A 21,600-nucleotide genomic window follows, 5' to 3' on the forward strand; every position below is an offset into this window, starting at 1 on the left:
TTTCTTTTCTTCTGAATGGTCTTTTTGCTAGCAAAATCACTGTCCGACGTTAGTTCGAGGACTTCTAAGAGATCAGGTCTGCTTATTGAATAGAACTACTGTACTGAGAACCTGTTAAACCACCATTTAAATGCATTAGTTAGTTTTGAAACCTTGCTTTTGAACATAAGTCGTAATATTCAGAAGTTACATTCATGAATATTATACATCAGAGTTTCCACTTTCTTTCCCTGGCTCATCAGTGACTTAGTGGTTGGGTGCTTTTCAGAGTAGACAGAACTTTGACATAAACTCTTTATCCGCAGTAGTGGAGAGAATCCCAGTTTAATATCTGCTCTTAAATCACACAGTAGTTTGGCTTGCTAACTAGAAAAGCTGATCACTCTTCCTTGATGCTGGTGGCTCTCAACCTTTTCATCATTGCAACCCCATGTTGCTCAGAGCAAATGATCCCGAGCCCCATTTTCACATGTGCTAGAGATAATATTCGCATTAATGAAATACTGTAGAAAACATATGCAATTATAACTGCCTTTCTGTGAATATAGTTCATTGAGGTAGATGAGCTTGTCCTCGTCCTCTTCACCTCCTTACCGGGAGGCCCTGAGGCAATTGGTGGTTGCTATCTATCTCCCCTATTCTCTCCTCCCAGGCAGCTGTGGGCTGGCTGAGCACTAGCAGAAGGGTTGTTGGGCAGAGGAAGAGACACAGTCTGTGTCAGCAACCCAGCAGGCCCCTGTAGTCTGGCAGGGTCACTGATGGGGAAACTTTGCTCAGCCTCTGCAGCCTTGCTCGCTGTGGGAGACTTGACCTGGAGCTGAAATAGGCACACAGGAACCCTGAGGGAAAGCCCAGGCAGCCATTTGTGTTATATGATTTTCAGGACAGCAAATAAATAAATAAAAATAGTTTGACTCAGTCGGAGAGTCCTAGCCCCATAGTTTGAGACCCTGGCATATCCTGTTGTACAGTTTCTCTACCACCATGTATTAACATGCTGGGTGCTCTGATACCTGCTTTAGTACCTACAGGGGGATGCAGGTCTGAGCAAAGCATAACTTATAAAAAAGCTAAGTGAGGGAGCAACTTTGTTTTCTTGTTTTCATTTTATTGTTAGCACTTGAGATGTGCATGACTCGCTAATAAATTAATATTGGAAAAACAAACTTTTGTCTATTCTAAACTGCGCTCAGATCCTCAGGGGGATTTTAGAGCATCTTTTCCAAGGGAGCATGAGGGTCAGAGGCCCACCTCGAATTTAGGAATAATTATATAATTTTTTAAAAACATAGTACAGTGTGTTCTTGATCCACCAAGTAACACTCTTCTAAATGAAGAATCTGGCTGTCTCTAGACAGTCTCCAAAATGCTGATTCCTCCAATGTCTGTCTAGGACAGGGATCGGCAACCTTTAGCATGCGGCCCATCAGGGAAATCCGCTGGTGGGCCAGGACGGTTTGTTTACCTGCAGTGTCGGCGGGTTCGGCCGATGGCAGCTCCCACGGGCCATGGTTCGCCGTTCCAGGCCAATGGGGGCTGTGGGAAGCGGCATGGGCCGAGGGATATGCTGACCACTGCTTCCCGGAGCCCCCATTGGCCTGGAACAGCGAACCACAGCTAGTGGGAGCTGCGATCGGTCAAACCTGTGGACGCTGCAGGTAAACAAACTGTCCCGGCCTGCCAGCGGATTTCCCTGACAGGGAAAAGGTTGCCAAAGGTTGCCGATCTCTGGAGTAGGATGCTCAAATAATTCTCTGAAATTTCATGCATAGTAAAGGTATTTACAAAGCATCTATTGTATGCTGGAAAATTGAGAGTCACAAATTCTTGATTGCTTGGACAAGAATCCCGTACTAACTGGTAGTAAAAAGTGTATCTCAGGCCAACGAAAATGTCATAAAGACCTGTCCCCGTTCTGTGTTTCTACCAAAAACTCGGCTTCTGTGAACGCAAGCTATGGTTTAAATGGGCTGAGGAGTGTTTATGCTCTCTGTGCACAGGGCAGAGGAATGTACTGCCTTACTGACAGATGTCTTCTTGTTTCACCAGCTCCCTCACACCATTTAGGCTGTCAAAATATGCCGTATTTCTGATACTAGCATTGTTGGCATAGATGAATGCTTATTTTTCTCTTGAACTTAGAGCTATCAAGATCTCAAAATCTCTTTAGTCTTAGTAATATTCAGTGCTGGAATAGCTCAAGTTTTGTTACTGGATGAAGTATTGTCTTCTTTCTGAAAGCACTCTCATAGAAACAGCATAATTTGATCTTCCTGTTTATAACCTATGGTATCTTGAACTATTGTATCGTATCCCTTTTTTCTAATGGGCAAAATATTCTCATGTTCTCTCATTCAGCCAGAAATGTTACTGCCTCTTGGACAGAACTGGGAAAAGCTCCAGTTGCAGGAATGTGTGTATTGGCCACATGGGCTTTCTGCTGACACATCAGAATTTGCAGATTTTTTTCAGATTCATTTGCAGATTCATTTTTACAGTGTAAATATTTGTAATCACAAATAATAAAGTGAGCACTGTACACTTGGTATTTTGTGTTGTGATTGAAATCAATGAATTTGAAAATGTAGAAAAACATCCAACATTTTTAAAACGTCAATTGGTATTCTATTGTATAACAGTGCGATTAATTGTTTTGAGTTAATCGCATGAGTTAACTGCGATTAATTGACAGCCCTAATATATTTGAAAATGTAGAAAACATCCAAAAATACTTAAATAAATGGTATTCTGTTGTTTAACAGTGTGATTAATCACGATTAATTGAGATTAATTTTTTTAATCGCTTGACAGCCCTACTTGTTACGTTGAGACTTGCTGAGTAACCTGCGCCACCAGATGCAAGTAGCCAAACACACACCTGTTTACAATGTTTGGAAGCCACAAAGCTGCTTCAGTCTTAAATGTGTCTAGATGGGCAAGCCCACTTGATTCCTTAATCCGTTTTATCCCTGTTCTTGTGTTTATATATTTTTAAAAAGGAAATAAGGGTTCTTGTTGAAGCATTCTATCTCTGAAAACACACAAGATCAAACAGTGCGGAGCTGTCATTCGTCAGAAGCAGCAAAGATGAAAAGCAATGCTTACATTTCCCTATTCATTTATTTTTATCTTTACAGTTTTAACATCAAGCATATTTATCTCTTAAATTACATCCAGCATTCACTGAGACCCCTGAAGCAGGACAGATGGTTAGAGGTGAAAACATACTTATTAAGTCAGCCATGGAACAGTGATCTCATTCTAATCAAATTTTCAGTAGTGTGGCAGGCCAATGTAGCCTCCCCTGTGCCTGTGAACCCGGAGCTTGGTTTCCAGGGCTGTCACTATAGAATCTCTTGCGAGATCCTAAATCGCTTACTGGGAGGAGTACAGTAATGTTAGATTTGTGCCAGTCTGTTTGCTCACCAGCTGCTCTCCAATTGAATAAAATGGTAATTGCGTAAAACTTAATGAAAGGAACTAGGCAGAGTTCAGCTGAACTGAGAGAGGTCCAATGCTCAATTGTCTTATACTGTGAATGTTTACAAAATTAGGTTCTAATTTAGAAATTGTCACTTTTCATATATGCTGTAATGTAAACTTGCAGCAAAAAAGCAGGGCGGGGCAAGAGGCATTTTGTATCGGAAGATGGTGTAATTGTCTATTTCCTCTATCCAAATAAAAGTTCTAAAACTGTTGTCACAACAACTAAACTTTCAACTCACACCTTGTTGTCAACTGTCTGTAGTGGGCCACACTCTTACCACTTCAAAAGTTATTTCTCCTCCCTTGGTATGCTGCTGTTAATTGATTTATCTCCTTAGACTGATTTAACACTTGGTAAAGCAACCCACATCCTTTCATGTATTTATCCCTGCTCCTGTATCTTTTACTTCATACATCTGATGAAGTGGATTCTAGTCCACGAAAGCTTGTGCCCAAATAAATTGGTTAGTCTCTAAGGTGCCACAAGGACTCCTGGTTTTTTTGCTGTTACAGACTAACACAGCTGCCACTGAAACTCTAGAGTGTGGTTCATGCAGGCGAGAGTTGAGATCATTCATAAAATGAGTTATGACTTGGCAAAAGCTTCCCTGCATGTTGAAAACAGGATTACAAAACAAAAAATTAAACAAAAAGCTTTGTTTTGCCCTTCAATGATTTAAAACATTCTCAAAGGATCTTTTAAAGTGCTGCTTTTTATATAAGAAGTCAGGCTTTACTTTCCCCTCTTGGCAAGGTTACTGGAGAATGCAAATTGTGATGTTACCTGAGTTTGTGATTTGAGCTTTTTGCTATCTCACCTCCTGACCAACAGAGAAGGGATGCTGAATATTCACTTATAATTAATTGGAATTCCATTCACTTCATTTGGAAGCAGGGAGAGAGCCAGCTCTGGTCACATACTCTTGACATCACTGTTCAATTCTGAGAAGTGTCTTTATATATCACAAAAAGCATAAACGTGGGGAGGGGGTCGTCTTTGCTTTGTAGTTCACCTTTTCAGATATTAAAGGGTTAAGGGGTGGTCAGTGTAAGACGAGTTTCTTATGCTATCAGTTCCCTAGCCTTTGTGTACATTCAGATCTGCCAGGGTGGAGGGAAATATTCTTAGAATCTGGCTTTTGTAGCTTTATTTCAATAAGAACGGTGTATTCCTTGATCAGCCAGAGAGTACAATTTGCAGTACATTTGAATGTCTAGGCTTTTTTATAGAGTGAATTTTTGAATGACAATATTGCCTTGGTTTGCTCTACATATAGGAATATTTGGGGTCCATAGCTGGAAGATTTTGCAGGGCTGGCTAGAAAATAGAGATTCTTTTGTCCTTTACTTAGCTTTAAAGAGCCAGCATGATTTATTAAAAATATCCTCTCCAAACAGAGCTCATCTATCTTTTGTGGTAATATAGGTTTTATTTAAATAAGACTTCAATCTAGGCTCTTGTACAATGTTTGAACTGGAAGTGTCAGTCTTTTTTACCAGTGCTGCTCAATATGAGTGACAGTTCTGTGTTGAGCATACAGCTTTAATTGTGAAGAAAACAAGACTGGTGTCCGGTGAACTGATTCTTTCTTAATATGCCATTTTTTTTCTCTAGCAGCAATCCATGCCACAGCAAGCTCCTCTGCAGCAGGTTCTAGCCAGCCAGCCAATTTGTCCATTGCAGCCCGCCGTCCATCTGCTGCCCCAATATCAAACCCAGACTTCTCAGCTGGCAGCTACCAGTACACAGCTAACACCGTTACAGATTTCCACTGTGCAGCAACTTCCTCAGGTCCCACCCTCCCAGGTAAAGTGTTTTGAGAATTCAGTGGTGTGTTAAATCATTTTAAAGGCACGTTTGTTCAAGTAATATTTTCTAGCCAGTCAGTGATCAGTGTCATGTGCCCTGAAGTTTTCACCTGGCTACTGGCAATGCTCACCAGTGTAATTTAGTTCATGAGAATGTAACTATTAAATGCTCTCTGGATTGTTTTCATTAATTTTTGTTTTTGGTGAACTAAAAAATGATCCTGTTCGAATAATCCTGGGTTTTGCCTAGTTAATCTTGTTAATGCTAGTCACTTGAATTGCAATAACTGTAATTCTGCATTTTTTTCCCCTTCATGGTGGACCCCCTTCCCCATCACAGGCTTAAGAGCATGAGCAATTGCCCACTTTAATGTTCTTGAGCTCTTCTCTTCACCTTCCACCCCACCACCTTCCCCCCTCCATCTCCTTTTCCAGATCTCTGGCCCCTTTCCATTAGCAGTAGCCAAGATGGAACCTATTCTTTGGCCTGCAGTAGTAAAGCTCTTATTAGCATCATTTGGTAGGTTGGCTGTCGAGGGTTTTAAAGATGTGAAGCAGCTTAAACGAAGGGGAAAGAGCAAGCTGCTTCTGTGATGTATTCCTCTTCTGAAGTCTCCACTGACTCCCACTATCTGCTTTGGTAAAGAAAATTCTCAATGTCTGCTTCTAAAAAATTGTCCAACTGCAAAATAAAACCTTTTCACTTCCAAAAGCCAAGAATCTGCCTAAATGTCCTCTGAAGATTAAAAGTGCATTTACAGTCAAAAAAATTTCTGGTAACTTAAACAATATATTGCTGCTACTTGTTATATTATTTTAGCATGGCTATCAGGTTATCTATAAAATTACTGAAGTATCCAGTTTTTACACGTCTGGATTTTTATGCAAGATAAAGTGTTCTTTAGTAAAAGAGTGTATTGTGATCCACTTTTGCAGTCAGCACTGCCATTGACTTCATGAGAACTTACCCTGCAATTCCTTTGTGCATGTATTAAAAAGGAAACTATGAGATTACAGGAATTTAAATGCACGCCCTGAACCTGTAAATACCTGTGCATAGAGTTGTACATATGCCTGTGAACAGGGGGACTGGTCACGTATTTCCATACTTGCAGGAGCAGGACCTTAGTGTATAAGATCCCTGTTGGCACGTCAGAAGGCCTCGAGGCATGTTCTGTTTTCGGCATTCCAGGGAAATGTTAAACAGCAGATTGGCAAAGCAGGGTCATTTTAGTCTGTCATGTCATTGGGAGTTTGTGTGTCTAAAAACTGTTCCCACAAATTTTTCTATCCTGCCCAGTTGCAGTATGAATTATTAAAATTGTCTCAACTCATTTTGCATGCACAGTGGTTACTTTTTGACGCCTCTACCTAGTATGATTTTTAATTTGTTTCAGAATCAGAGTAATGATTATTTATTATTAGGTTGCTGTATGGCTGCCTACTAGTTTTGGAAACCGTTGTGAATTCTTTGGCCTCAAAAATGGCCAGAAACTTTAAAATTCTCCTTTTGTATTCAGTAAATCGATTTATCCAAGTGTTGCTATTTATGAAACTCTGGAAATGGAAGGAAGTGACTAATAAATAGACATAATTAGCATGGCACCAATGAGTTAATAGATGGCAGATGAAACTAATTTGTACCATCAATTTAAAACATTTGCAATTTATGTGATATTATATTTTTTTCAGATTCCTCCGCTTCCTGTCATTCCTGCAGTTACTCCTCTGGCAGGGCTTGACAATCTTCCTCCAAGCCTCTCTGATTTACCTGCTGCAAATGCACCCCCCATACCTGCTCCTTCCCAGTATTTCACTCCAGCTGTGATTATACCAAGCCTTCCCATGAATCCTGCTCTGCCTCTGGCATCCAATCCCCCGGCCCTGTCCAGGCAGGCAGTCAACCTTCCTCATACTACCGTGGCTTCTTCGGTCTTGCCCTGCCAAACAATAGTGCCAAATATGTCGGCTGCTACGGTACCATTACTTGCTGTGGCTCCACCGGGAGGGTCAGCTTTGCCAACACATCACACAATATCCCATCTCTCCCAGCAACAGATGTACCAGCCTACCTTCCAGCAGATCATTCAGAGTGACGCTCCCTCACCCCATCACGCTCAGAACATGCAAGCAGTTTCGCAGCAGCAGCTGCCTCCGCTTCCTCAGTCACTGCAGGCAAGCATAATTCATCCTTCAGAACAGACTGTGTCCGCGTCTGGAGTTGGTAACCAGGTAACCCTTTTGACACTGGACTGTATCAGTACTAACAGTATTAGATCTTGTGCCTTGTTCCATTATAAACATGCAGGTGGGGTTTCTGCTCCTTGCACTTCGGGTGTTTTACTCGTGCATATTGGTGTCAGCACAGTAATGTAGTGTTAGTAGTAGTAATCAATTTCACGGTTGTAGGATTTTAAAAACCACAGATTTCATGATTTCAGCTATTTACGTCTGAAATTTCACAGTGTTGTAATTGTCGGGGTCCTGACCCAAAAAGTAGTAGTGGGGGGGGGGGAGGGTCGCAAGGCTATTGTAGGGATGTTTGCGGTACTGCTACCCTTACTTCTGCGCTGCAGCTGGTGGCGGTGCTGCCTTCCAAGCTGGGCAGCTGGAGAGCAGCGGCTGTTGCCCGGGAGCCCAGCTCCAAAGGCAGAGCTGCCGCCAGCAGCGGTGCAGAAGTGAGGATGGCCTGGTATGGTGGTGCCACCCGTACTTCCGCGCTGCCGCCTGCAGAGCTGAGCCCTCGGTCAGCAGCCGCCGCTCTCTGGCCGCCCAGCTCGGAAGGCAGCAGTGCAGAAGTAAGGGTGGCATGGTACCATATTGCCACCCTTAGTTCTGCGCCGCTGTGGGCGGTGCGCAGCCTTCAGAGCTGGGTGCCTGGCCAACAGCTGCCGCTCTCCTGCCACCCAGCTCTGAAGTCGGCACAGAAATAAGGGTGGTAATACCACAACCTCCCTAAAATAACCTTGTGACACCCCCCCCCGCAACTCCCTTTTGGGTCAGGACCCCCAATTTGAGAAATGTTGCTCTCCCTTCCCATGAAATCTGTATAGCCATGACACATTTTTCATGGCTGTGAATTTGGTAGGGCCCTAAGTATGAGGTAGCTATTGGTTGGACTAGGATTAAGCAGTTGAATTTGTTGCGCGAAGTCTTGACCCAGTGTAGTGTACTTTATATAATCATCTAATGGATTTGTAGAAGGAAGGTTAGGATCACTTCTTGAGCACCCTGTTCCTTCTCTCCTTGTCCCAGCTGGAAGGAAAAATGGCCACACCAAAAGGATGATCATCCTGATTTCAGTTACAAGGGAGAAAAGCAGTCCATAACGGCCAGATATAAAGGGATACTATACCACTGATTTTAATATCCATAGTACAGTACATGCATGATCCTGTGTGAACTGTCGATATGTACGCATGTTGGAATATGGACATACTGTGTCAGTTCTATTGATGTAGAACTGTTTATAAGTAGTGGGTTTTTAAACTGAAGGGAAATGATTGCTGGAGAATACTTCTGGAAGGCTGCTTGGAGGATATCTACAAAAAAGAAATAAATACCAGCTGCAGGTCCTTTTTGTTAAAACCAATGAAGCATAAAATAGGACTTCTAATATTAGCACCATTTGCAAGATAAGTGGCTCATGAGTTACTAATGAGTCTGCAAATGATACCGTTGTCACCTTTATAATGTGACAACATAAAGTACAATACAGCAAGACCCAAGCAGGAGATAGGAGGAGGGGTCAAATCTGTTAAGAATGGCTTTCTTCTTAAACCTTTATTTTTGAAGTAAGTGTTTTATTACATCTGTTTACATGTGAATGGCATGTGGATTGAAATTCATAACATCCCGTTTCAGTCTACTGTACCATGGTATCTCCAGTTTACTGCATCGTATCTAAATTTCTGTCTTCAGCCATATATTTGGTACTGACATATTGTTTGTGAAGAATTCTAGCTCGTTTTGGGCCTGATACAATTTGTTGAACTAATCAATGGTAATATTTCCATTGGCTTCAAAGAGCGTTGAATCTGGCCTTTTATGCATAGTATGCATGGCAAACACCATGAACTGCTATTCCCGCTTGTGACACAAAGGCATCATTTACCTGACACATCTGTGGTAGAGTCCTGAAATAGTTCAGTAGGACAAATAATAGCTAATTCAAATGAAATAGAAGACTAAACCTAGGCCAGAGAATATTCAGAAGCACATTGTTCTGTCTTTAAAGTACTTTTAAGGGAGAGGTATTTCTAGGAATAACTAAGCGTCCAATATGGTCACTGTCTCACTGATGTTGATGGCTAATATTTGTTTGCTCGCTATCTCCTGGGTCAAACATATGATTTCAAAATTATTCTGCCGTAATTTACTGTACAGTTTTAAGTGACTACCTCTGCACTAAAGCAACCTGCTACTCCCTTCCAGCAACACACAACAAACTGTTATCCAGATAACCTCCATGATAGACTCCTCTGTAAACACATTCCGTGATATAAGGATGCTGTGCCTTCATTTCTATCTGCATATTAAATTAGATTAACTGTTACCATTCAAGAAAGAGTCATGGATATTTCTCTGGGGGAAAAAAAACGTTCTGTGTGCAACGGCAGTCAAAAAAGAGAACAAAATCCTAGGGATCATTAGCTAACGGATAGGTAATAAAATAAAAAAATATCATAATGCCACTATATAAGTCATGGCATGCCCACAACTTGAATGTTGCATGAAGCTCCGGTCACACCATCTCAAAAAAAAAAAAAAAAAAAAACGTTAGAATTGGGAAAGGTACAGGGATGGGTAATAAAAATGATTCAAGGGTATGGAACAGCTTCCATATGCAGAGAGATTAAACAGATTGGATCTGTTCAGGTTAGAAAAGAGATAAATAAGGGGAGAATGATAGATATCAATAAATTCATGAATGATGTGGAAAAAGTGAATAGGAAGTGTTATTTACCCTGTACAAAAACTAAGGGTCACCTGGTGAAATCCGTAGGCAGCAGATTTAAAACAAACAAAAGGAAGTGATGCTTCAAACACTGCACACTCAACCTGTGGAGCTCCCATTGAGACTGATCCCTGAAGGACTGGTGCACCTTTTGGAAATGCAGTCAGGAGCCCTTTGGGGTTCAATCTACACCCAAGGCTTTCAAGACATCCAGAGAGATGCTTAACCTGTTGGTGCCCACTTCCCCTGCTGGTTCGGAATCTCGCCCGGTATGGGGATTGGAAGCGCGTCGTCACAGCTCCAGCCCCAAAGCACCGGTGGCTTCTACAGCTACTCTCTCCAGAGTTCCATCTAGAAGGAAACCAGCGATGATCTTGCCAGCTCCCCCATCTCCAGACTCTGAGCTGGTCTCCCTGGTCCCAACCGGGTCAGCTCCACCATGGTCTGAGGAAGCAGACTCCCCATCAGACTGTGAGGCAAGATGCCTGTCCACCATGGTACCAGCCACAGTCTCAGCACTCTAAAGACCAATGGCTTGCACATATCTGGGTCCCGCTTCCATATCAATGGCCCTTTTGGACCCCTTGGGTCTTCTCTTCACGTTCTAGAGCCTCTCTTCTCGCCCTTCTGCATTGGCTAGGCACTGGGAGCTTCTACAGCAAGGTCACTGTCTTCCTTCCCAGGGACCAGGACTGGTATTGTGCTGCGGGAACGACATGGTCAGGACTCTCCTGTGGAGGAATTAGAGGAGGGACCTCCTCAACAACGTTTAGCCTCTTCTTCACTGCCTAAGGAGGCAATAGTGACTGAGTCCCACCCCACCCCGATGATTTCAGAGCTCATCAAGACTTGTTGAAGAGGGGGCTGCAGCTCTGGATATCCCACCAGAAGAGGTACAGGAGAAAGATCACCCAGCCTGGTGGACATTTTAGCCTCTGCAGTACCTACTAGGGTAGCTCTCCTTATTAATGAGGCTATCCTGGAACCTGTCAAGGTTTTATGGCAAACCCCATCTTTCCTGCCTCCCACTGCTAAAACGGGGGGACCGAAGATACTATGTGCCATCACAGGGATTTGAGCACTTCTATAACCACCTTCTTCTAGGCTCCCTGGTAGTCGTTGCTGCTGACAAAAGAGAGAGACGAGGACACCAGGCTTCTACCCCAAAAGAGAAGAAGCAAAAAAGCTAGCCCTGTTTAGCAGGAAGTCTCATTCCACAGTAGGGTTACACCTTGGGGTTGTGAACCAGCAGGCTCTGATGGGTCACTACAGTTTCAGCAGAGTGGATAATATCCTGAAGTTCAAAGACAAGCTTCCTGATCGGTCAAAGCAGGAGTTCACTGCTATGGTGAAGGGCAAATCATTTACCAAAACAGCATTGCAGGTGAGCCTGGATGCAGCAGACTCTGTGGCTCGAGCTATGGCTTCTGCCATCACTGCATGGCATTCATCTTGGCTGCAGTCATCAAGTCTTCCCCCCAGAGGTGCAACAGACTTTTTGAGACCTCCCATTTGAAGGCCCCTCACACTTTTTCCAATAAAATAGATGAGATTAAAGATCCAAGGGTGACCCTTCAATCTCTGAGGATTTATACACCGGCAGTTAAAACCAAACAGTTCCGCCCACAGCAGTCCCAATGGTTTCAGCCCTTCTTGCTGCATGCCGAGGACCTGTCCAAAACGAGGAGCAGAAATGAATGAACAGAACGGGGCAATTATCAAGTGATCCAAGGCATTAATTAAAATATTGAATAGTATCAAACCCAGAACTGACCCCTGGGTGACCAGATGTCCCGACTTTATAGGGACAGTCCAGATTTTTGGGTCTTTTTCTTATATAGGCTCCTATTACACCCTATTGCCCCCGTCCCAATTTTTCACATTTGCTGTCTGGTCACCCTAGCAGGACCCCACTAGATACGCCCTCCCAGTTTGACAGCGAACCATTGATTACTAGTCTGAGTATGGTTTTACAACTAGTTGTACAGTCATCTTCAAGTAACTTCATCTAGACCACATTTCCTTCGTTTGCTTATGAGAATGTCATTGGGACTGTGACAAAAGCTTCACTAAAATCAAGATATATCACATGTACTGCTTCCCACCACATCCACTGGGCCAGTAATCCTGTCAAAGAAGGAAATTAGGTTCTTAAGCATGGTTTCTTTTTGACAAATATATGCTGGCTAGTCCTTATAATCCCATTATTCTCCACATGCTTACACATTGATTGTTGAATAATTTGTTCCAGTATCTTTCCAGGTATTGAAGTTAGACTGACAGTCTATAATTCCCCTGGTCCTCTTTGTTCCCCTTTTTCAAACAGGTAGTATGTTTGCCCTTCTCTAGTCTTCTGGGACATCCCCATCCTCCAGGTGTTCTCAAAGATAATTGCTAACAGTTTTGAGGTTGCTTCAGCTAGCTCCTTAAGTACCCTCGGATGAATGTCATCAGACCCTGCCAACTTGAATAGTGTTTACTCTGTTAAGTATTGTCATCTTTTTCTCCATGTACACGCCCTAGGCTTATGGAAATAGAGCCAAGTGTTCAAGGAAATGGGATATAAACAGCGTTTTGAAATTATAAGCAGGATCCAGCCTAGTTTTGCATGATTCCTACAAATATCATTAAGAAAGTAATAATCACACATGTAGTACATAAATGCTCAGACATGCATGCTCTTTGTTGTACCTTCAGAAATTATATACGTAGCAGCCTCTGATTTTATTTTAACTCTGATTATTTTGAAAACAAGTCTTTATGGTTCTCTTCTTTCCATGTCCCATAAACAAAAAACATAGAGATGTTCTCAGCGTAGGTTTAATTAATTAGCAAAAACAACTTTTGCATCTTGACTTGAATGAGTCATGAACACCCTAAACAGAGGGGTTTTTAATAGGTCTCTATTGTATTACAACAGATCATTGGACATCCTCCATATGGTTTGAAAATTGGAACCCAGATGCCTGTAATACCAATGCAGCATTCAATAGTTATGCCATCGCTTTTGCAGTTGCAACCTGAAATATTGCCTCCCTGCCTCGGGCCAGAAAGTCTTTCACAACTTCATGGCAACCTTACTGCAGCTAGTGCAACAGTGCCCATAGATCATTGTCTGCCTATTCAGCCTACTGGTCTTCTGCAGCTTCAACCAGATCTTTCCCAGCCTCTGGGGCAGCAGGCTCCATGTTCTGCCATCCAGTCGGTTACAGAGTCAACTCAAGAGGTAGAACACTTTTTCCTAAACAATTTACCATGCTTGCCACTAATCTCCTTTATAGATATAAAATTGTTTCACAAGAGCCATTATCCAAGCTCACTCTGTGGAGCCCCTTATCTTAGACTATATTTTATTGGCTGAACCATCATCTTAGCAACTATTTCATATATAGCTGGAGATTATATATTATACCACTCTGACACCTATATTATACTTGTTAACCTGGGAAATGTCTCGTTAACATCATTTATTGGAGTAATAAGACACCTGGACAACTCAGCTCTCAAGTACTCCCTTCATCCTCAGTTGAACGGGTATGCAAAGATAGTTTTGAAATTGGTATGGAAATTACACTTCTAGATCATTAGGTCATCGCCCATGGGCTAGTGCAGGAATGTTCCGTACAGTGCCATCCAGTGTGTTGTCCAGTCTTGTTTTAAATGTCTCATCAATGGGGCTTCCACCACTTGCCTTGAGAAACTATTCCATAATCTAATATCTCATGGTCTAAAAGTTATTCATTATGTTCAGCCTAAGTCTTTTTTTCCCCCATCCCGTTACTGTTTAGTGTAATATCTTTCTGTACTGCTCTGAATTTCACTCCATTCCTGATGGTTTAGATTCTTCAAAAATTGGTAAATATTTATCATATTTGGTAAAAAAAAAAAAAAAAAATTACCAAAAATGTCCCTTCTTAGCAGTCATGTAGCAAAATTACCTTTTGCTCTCTTGGTCTTTCTTTGTAACACAATTACTTTTTCCTTCCTGGTAATCACTACTTTGGCTTTTCTTTGAATGACCTCACTCAGTTGTTTAACTTTGAGGCTTGACAAAGTTTTATAGAGGTATATTGCCTTCCCTTCAGTGTTGTAATGCATATTATTATGCAAAGCAAAGTTGCATTGGCTTTTTGGCTGTTATATCAGATTGCAAACCAATATCTGACTTACTGTCCACTCCCAACCTGAAATCTCCCTCAGCACCATTGCTTTCCAGGTTTTTGTCCTGCATGGAGCATTTCTGGTTTGGAGGATCTTTTCCTCTGAAGCAATGGCTTTCACCTTTCCACGTTCAATCTCTCTTTCTGCCCATGCTTCTAAGCTCTTTAGCTGTCAGTTTGTATTTTCCTCTCTGGTATATGCAGCTTCTTCCCAGTTTGGCACTGAACAGTCTGTGAATTTCATTAAGGTACAGTTAAGCCCCTTTTCCAGATCATCAGTGCAGATGTTAAATAAGACTGAATGTACAGCCAAACTTTATGGCACCGCTCTGGAGACCACCGCCCATTTTGATAAATTTCCATTGCCCCTTCAAGCAGTGGAAGACCTTAAGGATTTGAAGTGTATGTGTTTTTTGTTAGAGAAATTAGCAACATGGAGACGTGGTATTTTCTCCAACCCAGTGCTTTCACACAAGTCCTGGATCTCAAACATTGGCAGCAAAATCAGCAAATCTGTGCACATGGGAATTTCACCTGCTAAAAACCCATCTGAAATCCCAGCTGTATCCAACACCTCTCAGATTCTGGGTGTTTCTCCTCCTGCCCACTCTGGGTCCTGCATATACCCAGCACCAGAACCATTATAGACAATGCTGCTACACCTGCCGTGTCTGTTGGGGGGGTTCTATACCACTCTGGGAGCTATGAAATATGGATGTGATGTGTATTGCTGTAGCGTAATGTGATGTGAAGTACAAGCTTCTCTGAGAGAACTGAAATGGCAACGAGAGGCCCCTGAGGCATAAGGATATCTCTTTACTTTTTTATCATGTCCTTGGAAACCCCCATCCACTATTTCCCCAACTCCATTCACACACAGTAGCTCTGGATAAACTCCCTGTTCCCATTCTCATTTCATGGGATCAGCTCCCTTGGCCCTCCATTCCCCACGTGATGGAGAAGAGCGGTTTGGAGGCAAGATTTGCACATTGATTCTTGAGGCTTGGAGACCCAATTGAGTGACTGTAAAGGACCCCAGATTTGCTTGAACCCTCCCTGCCCTGTACTGTCCCCTGGGAAATCCCCATCCTAAAGCCATACCTGCCCTTATCATGTGTCTCTACTTTTCTCCGTGCAGGGCACAGGTTTGTTCACGTGAGCCTGTGTGCTGGCCCTTGTTGTCCATCTGCTCTGCAAGACAAAGGAACTCCTCATTTAGGTTGAACGATAATCATTGTCCACTGGAGCTGGATTGTTTGTGAGTCCCCATCCACATAAGGGTCAAATTGATCCAAGTACCCCTTGATGACTGTGCTGATGTCAGATACTGTGAAATACGTTTGTGACAGTTTTCTTAGGTATAACCTTTTATAAGGAGAGTTTCATATCAGACTCGTATATTGTAATTCAAAACAATTCATTTCATTATCATTTTGCCATAACACTGCTCTCTGGTGTTATCTTTTGTTTGAATCCATGTGACAGCATTCAAATCCCTGGCCATTTTGATTTGATCAGGCAACTAAGATTTTGTAAAACACTTGGTCAGGTGCATTACTAAAATCTAAATATGTTGTGTCTGTGATCTCATTGTTTATTCATTTTGTAATTCTGTTGAGAAAACAGTCAGGTTTGGTACAACTGGCTTAGAGAGCCATGAGCAATAGCCAACATGAGCTTGGTATCCTTTAGAGGCTTACAGATTTTAACTTTGCTATGCAGATTCTCGTTCCATTAGAGGGCAGTCATAAAGGATTCAGGGAACTTTGGATATGTCTACACTGAGTCCAAGCCCCTTTCTGTCCACACACACATCAACCTGACTCAGGTCAGCAAGCACTCATGACCCGGATCATAGGACCCTGTGAAGGAGGTGGATCAGAGCCCAAGTCCTGCTGTGACTTGTATCCACGCCCTATCATTTTGCAGTATGGACGCAGACCCAAGTCAGAAAGTCTGCATAGTGATCCAGGGCTGGAGCACCCACGGGGGGAAATTGGTGGGTGTTCTGCACCCACCAGCAGCTCCCCACCCCGACCCAGCTCACCTCCCCTCCACTGAGCGCGCCACGTCCCCACTTCTCCCCTTAGCTCCCAGCGCTTGCCGCCGCAAAACAGCTGTTTCACGCGGCAAGCGCTGGGAGGAAGGGGGAACGCAGCACACTCAGCAGGAGGTGGGGCTGGGGTGGGGATTTGGGGAAGGAGTCCAATTGGGGCAAGGAGGGGGCGGGGCAGGGGCGGAGTGGGGGCAGGTGGGGTCGAGTGCCCACCGGCGCCGGGAAAAGTTGGCACCTCTGTGTGCGGGCATACCCTTAGAGTCATGGAGTTTAAGCTGAAAGGGACAGCTGGATCATCTGGTTTGACTTGGTTCCTGAACATGTGGCTACACTAGGATTTTTGGTTAGTGTCTTGCTGTTGCTGCCACCAGTTTATCTCCATTGGTGGGAGTGCCAGAGGGCTCCAGCAACCACTGGTGCTTTAAGCATCATCTCTTCTAACTCTGCTCAGACTAGGCCTACACCACCTCACATGTAGAGCCCTGGAGACTGGTGGCAGGGTGTCTTTACTAGTGCTGCCACTGTGAAGCTGAACCAGTGATAGCAAGAGTGGGGAACTGTTTTTAAAGGAAAATCTATCTGTTGTGGAGCCGGCAGAAGAGGGTGATAGGCAGCCCAGTATGTCAGTGTTTTTATCCTTTCTTCCAAATTCATCATGCGCTTTCAAACATAAGCTAAACATACTGGAAATACTAAACGTTGCTGCTGTATGCATTTTTTTTTTTTTTTTTTACTGTAGGATACTGCAAAAAAATAACAAGGTTAGGCCAAAAATTTAGATCCATTTAAATAAGATCAGGTAGGTAATGACGTAGATCCCAAATATACTAACACTGTTCGATTGCTGTGAGCTCTTTTTAAACTGCTGATTTATGTAAGATCTTCTCTGTTTTCTGCTCTTTTGCTGCCGAGTGAGCAATGGGAGAACTAAATTATTAACAAACTCTATTCCAAAAGTGGGCTTTAACAAACAGCCACGTGTGTACGAACAGCCATATTGGCTTGTGCTCCAAAAGAAATGCTAGCGACAAAAGCAACAATTTAGTGGCATTCCAAGTTCTGAGAATGAGTTAAACAAAATGGTGTGGGATTAAAATCTTATTTTCAGAAAATATCCTTCTAAATGCCCCAAAACTGTTCTACCAAAAATCTTGATCTACAAAGTGTCATGTTTCTTCATATGCAAATACAATATATCAAATGTTGCCTGATGTCTCTATTTAAATTACTTCTTTTTATATTTTAGGAGCATGCAATACTGGAAAAACAGCAGACGCTAGCACTGAGCTGTGAAAGGTATTCTTACAATCTCTCTAGCATGTGAACATTTTTTATTTCTGGAAGCTTTTTCTTTCTCCCCCTTCACAAGCCTGAGCCTGAATTTCTGTCTTTTGTAATGGGGTGGAGCAGGGTGTAGAGTGGGAGTGTTAGGTTGGTAGCACATGGACAGATTGGAGATAGTAAGTGATAGGTTTGGGGAAAGTAACAAGTTGCATACATGAAGTTTAGCTATTTGGGTTGGTCTGTCTTGTGTGAATAGACCGTAAGTTCCTTGGAGCAGGGACTCTGTCTTAGGCCTGGTCTACACACAACTGTGGTGCTATTTAACGATTTTGGTTAGGTGTATGATTTTTTTTTTCTGTCAAAGTAGGTAAAGTGGCACAGTCCCTAGTGTGGGTGCAGTTATACTGGTATAAAGGTGCCTTACACCACTGGAGGTTATTCCCGTTTCCACCCAGCAAGAGCTAATACCAGTATTAGGCACCTCTATGTTAATATAACTGCAATCATTCTAGTGGGTGGACTATCCTGCTTTTAACTATACCAGTATAGCAAAAATTGTATTAATTTAATGTATAGACCAAGCCAGCTCTGTCTTTAGCATGGTTAGCACAATACAGGTTGGAGCCTTAAGGTACTACCATAATTCTACTGTATTTGGCTGACTGCCTTAATTCATGTTTTAATGTCCAATCTTTTATGTCTGAGCCTGAGGGAGGACCCAAACTCGTGGGGGTAACGTTTATCTTTACCTTCAAGCTATTATATTTTAACCAGAACAAATTTTCTAGATAAAGGGAAGCCTGCCCTGTGTATTCAGAGTTGAACATTTCCCTTTGCCCCCATTTCTACCTCACCAAAAAGCGAGGCTGACATAAGTAAATACAGGCCGAGAGCCTTAGAACTGCTTCTCACTTGCAAGGAGTATTCTGCTTTACAGGCTGAATGCCATTGTAAAAACCATGACGGCTCTAGGGAAGGAAAATAAACTCAGTCTTCCCTTCATGCAGGCAAAGTAGCGTTTTTAAGGCTTCAGGACACTAACTCTGTGTCTGGTGTTTCTGTGGCGTGCTCAGTTCTTTTTTGTGTTTCATGGAAGGTGGAATTTACCTTTTCCAGGTTCCAGTAACTTTCAGACCTATAATTCTTGGGTATAATTGAATTAGGCAAAGTGAGTTCACTCATCCCTAGTGAATATGCTATCCTACAGTCTCTTATAGGAAAGGACGCCAAATATTTAGTGATTGATCGCTCTCAAATTTTTTTTCCTCATTAGCTATATTTGAAAAACTAATTTTCCTAGCCGTGGCAACATTTAAAGCTGCTTGCATCAGAACATATCCCAGAGCAATGCCCTGCGGTCCTCTCTCCACATTAGAGTTTTGTTGCACCTTCATAGACTAAGAACAAGTGCCTGGTCGTAAAATGGCCTGCAGCTGCCGAAGTTGTATTCTGTATCTCATGTCACTCTCCTGTGTGACCCTTTCCCTGCATCTCTGACTGACAAAAAGTGATGGTTTCTAGAGAAGGTCACATATGTACCTTCGCCATTGGAGAGTAGAACCTGAAGAAGAGTAAGAAAATAAGTTGGGGAAATGGGGGACCCTTGCAATTCAAAGACAGACTGTAAGGGCCCCTGAGGAAAAGGAGCTATTCTCAGTGGAAATTAAGGCCCTGATTTAATTGTGCAAGGGACATCATGTGCTTTCTTATGCTCATGCTTAAGGACCTTGCTGAATTGTGGCCAGCCATGCTGCTCTCAAAAGTTTTATTACAAAGCAGATTCACTGTTTTCCTGTAGTCACTGTTTTTCTTCTTCTTCTTCTTTCCATATCCACATCCCGTGTGGGTATCTTTTTCCTTCCCTGTTATAAAGCTACATGAGTCCCGATGTTGCTTCAGGTAAAGAGATGAGTGACAGCTTTGAAGGAGTGGTTGGAAGTGGAAAGCAAGAAGGGAAGCCTTCAAAGAAACATAAGAAATCTACACGCATTCGATCACGCCAGGAGAAGTCGAGCAGACCAAAGCTGACCATTCTAAATGCAAGTACAACCTCTTTGTCTTAGGCTGAACTTCTGTTCTTGGACATGCCAGAAATAATTATCAACATTACTCTTTTCTTATAGGTGTGCAACACAGGGGATAAGATGGTGGAATGTCAGCTGGAAACACACAATCACAAAATGGTGACTTTTAAATTTGATTTAGACGGTGATGCGCCAGAAGAAATTGCTACTTACATGGTAAGACCTTATTTGCGAAGAAACTTTGAAAAGACACTTAAAATTTTGAGTTGCATAAACTATATGTATATTACACACACACAATGTGTTAAAGGAACATTACTGAGGCTGCAAAGTCAAGCATTCCAAAGCTAGGGAATGCCAAAATTAAGATTGCTATGAAAAAATAATATGAGATCATATAATTAAAGCCTATGTTTTATGCATTATGAATGTGGCACAGGCAGCCTTAATTCTGGCATTTCCTAACTACTGAGGGCTTGACTTTTTGCAACCTTAATAATGTTCTTTTAATATAGTTTGTGTAATTTCCTAGGTTTTAAAAAGCATAAACTGAAAAAAACAGTTCTATCATGTGGCATCATATTGACACGCACATGGATCATCAGCAAGGTTGACATCTTTAGATCAACCACACAGACCTTTGCCACTTGAGCTACTAGAGTAATTGATAGCAGTAGTAGGTTGTCATCCTCTCTGTGGCTCAGCACTAGAGAGGTATGAGACACACATTTTGCCAATGGGTTTCACAGATACTTGCTAGCAGCAGAAGGCGGCTGTGACTCAGGAATCTTGGGTTCTAGTCCAGGCTCTCAAAGGGAGTGTGCGCCAATGGGCACAGATTTTTCTGCCTTGAATCCTCTCCAATCTGACCTTGTCCCAATCCTGGCTATTCCCCAAACCTGGCTCCTCATCCAAGTCCCAGTCTCCTTGTCCAGAAACCATTGACCATTTTGGCTAGAATTTTCCAAAAGACGCCCAGCTTGGAAAATTTAGCCCAATCAGTTAGTTTGGAAAAGCTATAAACACTCAAAGCAGGGTCTTATAATAGGACATGTCAGGCAACCTTAACAGGCGGTGCCACCAGCCCTGCTTATCTGAAAAGTAAGCACGACTTTGTTTGGCCAGGACACCACAGGAAGAAGGACTTAGGAGATGCTTTCTCCTAATCCTCTTCCAGTTCTGTCTTATCTGTGGACCAGACCCCTGTTGAAGAATTAGCTGCACTGGGTTCCTAACAGCTTGCAACAAAATTTTGCAACCAAACCTTCCTGCCCAGTTCCCGGGCCGCTGAGAGGAAGGTGTACACCCCCTCTCCTTCCCGCGGGGGGGCCCCCCCCCAGCCAATCTGGGAGTGAGGAATAATTTCTTCCCAGCTGCAAAAAGGCAACTATTCCCCAAATTCTCCCCATTTGCCCTCTCTGGGATGAGAGCCCAGAGAGGGCAGATGGGGAGAATGGTTCCCTAGGAGGGGGAAGGGCTTATAAGCCCTCCCTTGGATGCATGGGAACCAAGAGGCTTATGCTGCACCCTGTGCAACCAATGAGCCCCAGTGCCCTGTTCCTCAAGTCCACAAGCAGGGGTGGTGGGGTGCAGTCCTTAAAAGGGCCAAGAGTTTTCTCTCCCATGCTAGCCCCAACAAAACCTCCCCACTTCTGAGGTTGCATGGTTTGGGGAGCACGTCGTTCCTGTACTATGTTCTGGTTTTGATCTAGATCACAGATGCAGTGAGTCTGATTTTTCAGAGGGGGCTGAGCTTCCACGGTCCCAAATGAAATCCATGGGAACTTAGGGCATTAAGCACACCTGCAAGCCAGGCTCTGTGTT

At 42.9% G+C, this 21,600-nt stretch overlaps 1 protein-coding gene across 22 annotated transcripts in view; it reads left to right on the forward strand.

Annotated features, from left to right (window-relative positions):
• The window catches only part of WNK2 (WNK lysine deficient protein kinase 2), a 173,347-nt gene that overhangs the window by 98,667 nt on the left and 53,080 nt on the right, over nt 1-21,600 (forward strand). For 15 of the 22 annotated variants that reach the window (XR_007357525.2, XR_007357524.2, XR_012669234.1 and 12 more), the window contains exons 11-16: nt 5,102-5,293; nt 6,988-7,527; nt 13,173-13,478; nt 17,715-17,764; nt 19,626-19,791; nt 19,876-19,992. Coding sequence is in view for 19 of the 22 variants with exons in the window: in XM_048857043.2 (XP_048713000.2) it covers nt 5,102-5,293; nt 6,988-7,527; nt 13,173-13,478; nt 17,715-17,764; nt 19,626-19,791; nt 19,876-19,992 (1,371 nt within the window). In the remaining 3 variants the exon portion in view is untranslated. The remainder of the gene's footprint in view (nt 1-5,101; nt 5,294-6,987; nt 7,528-13,172; nt 13,479-17,714; nt 17,765-19,625; nt 19,792-19,875; nt 19,993-21,600) is intronic. The other 7 variants (XM_048857044.2, XM_048857047.2, XM_048857056.2 and 4 more) reach the window with 6 other exon arrangements.

The sequence above is a fragment of the Caretta caretta genome, chromosome 7 (assembly GCF_965140235.1).
Source record: "Caretta caretta isolate rCarCar2 chromosome 7, rCarCar1.hap1, whole genome shotgun sequence".
Classification (NCBI taxonomy): Eukaryota; Metazoa; Chordata; order Testudines; family Cheloniidae; genus Caretta; species Caretta caretta.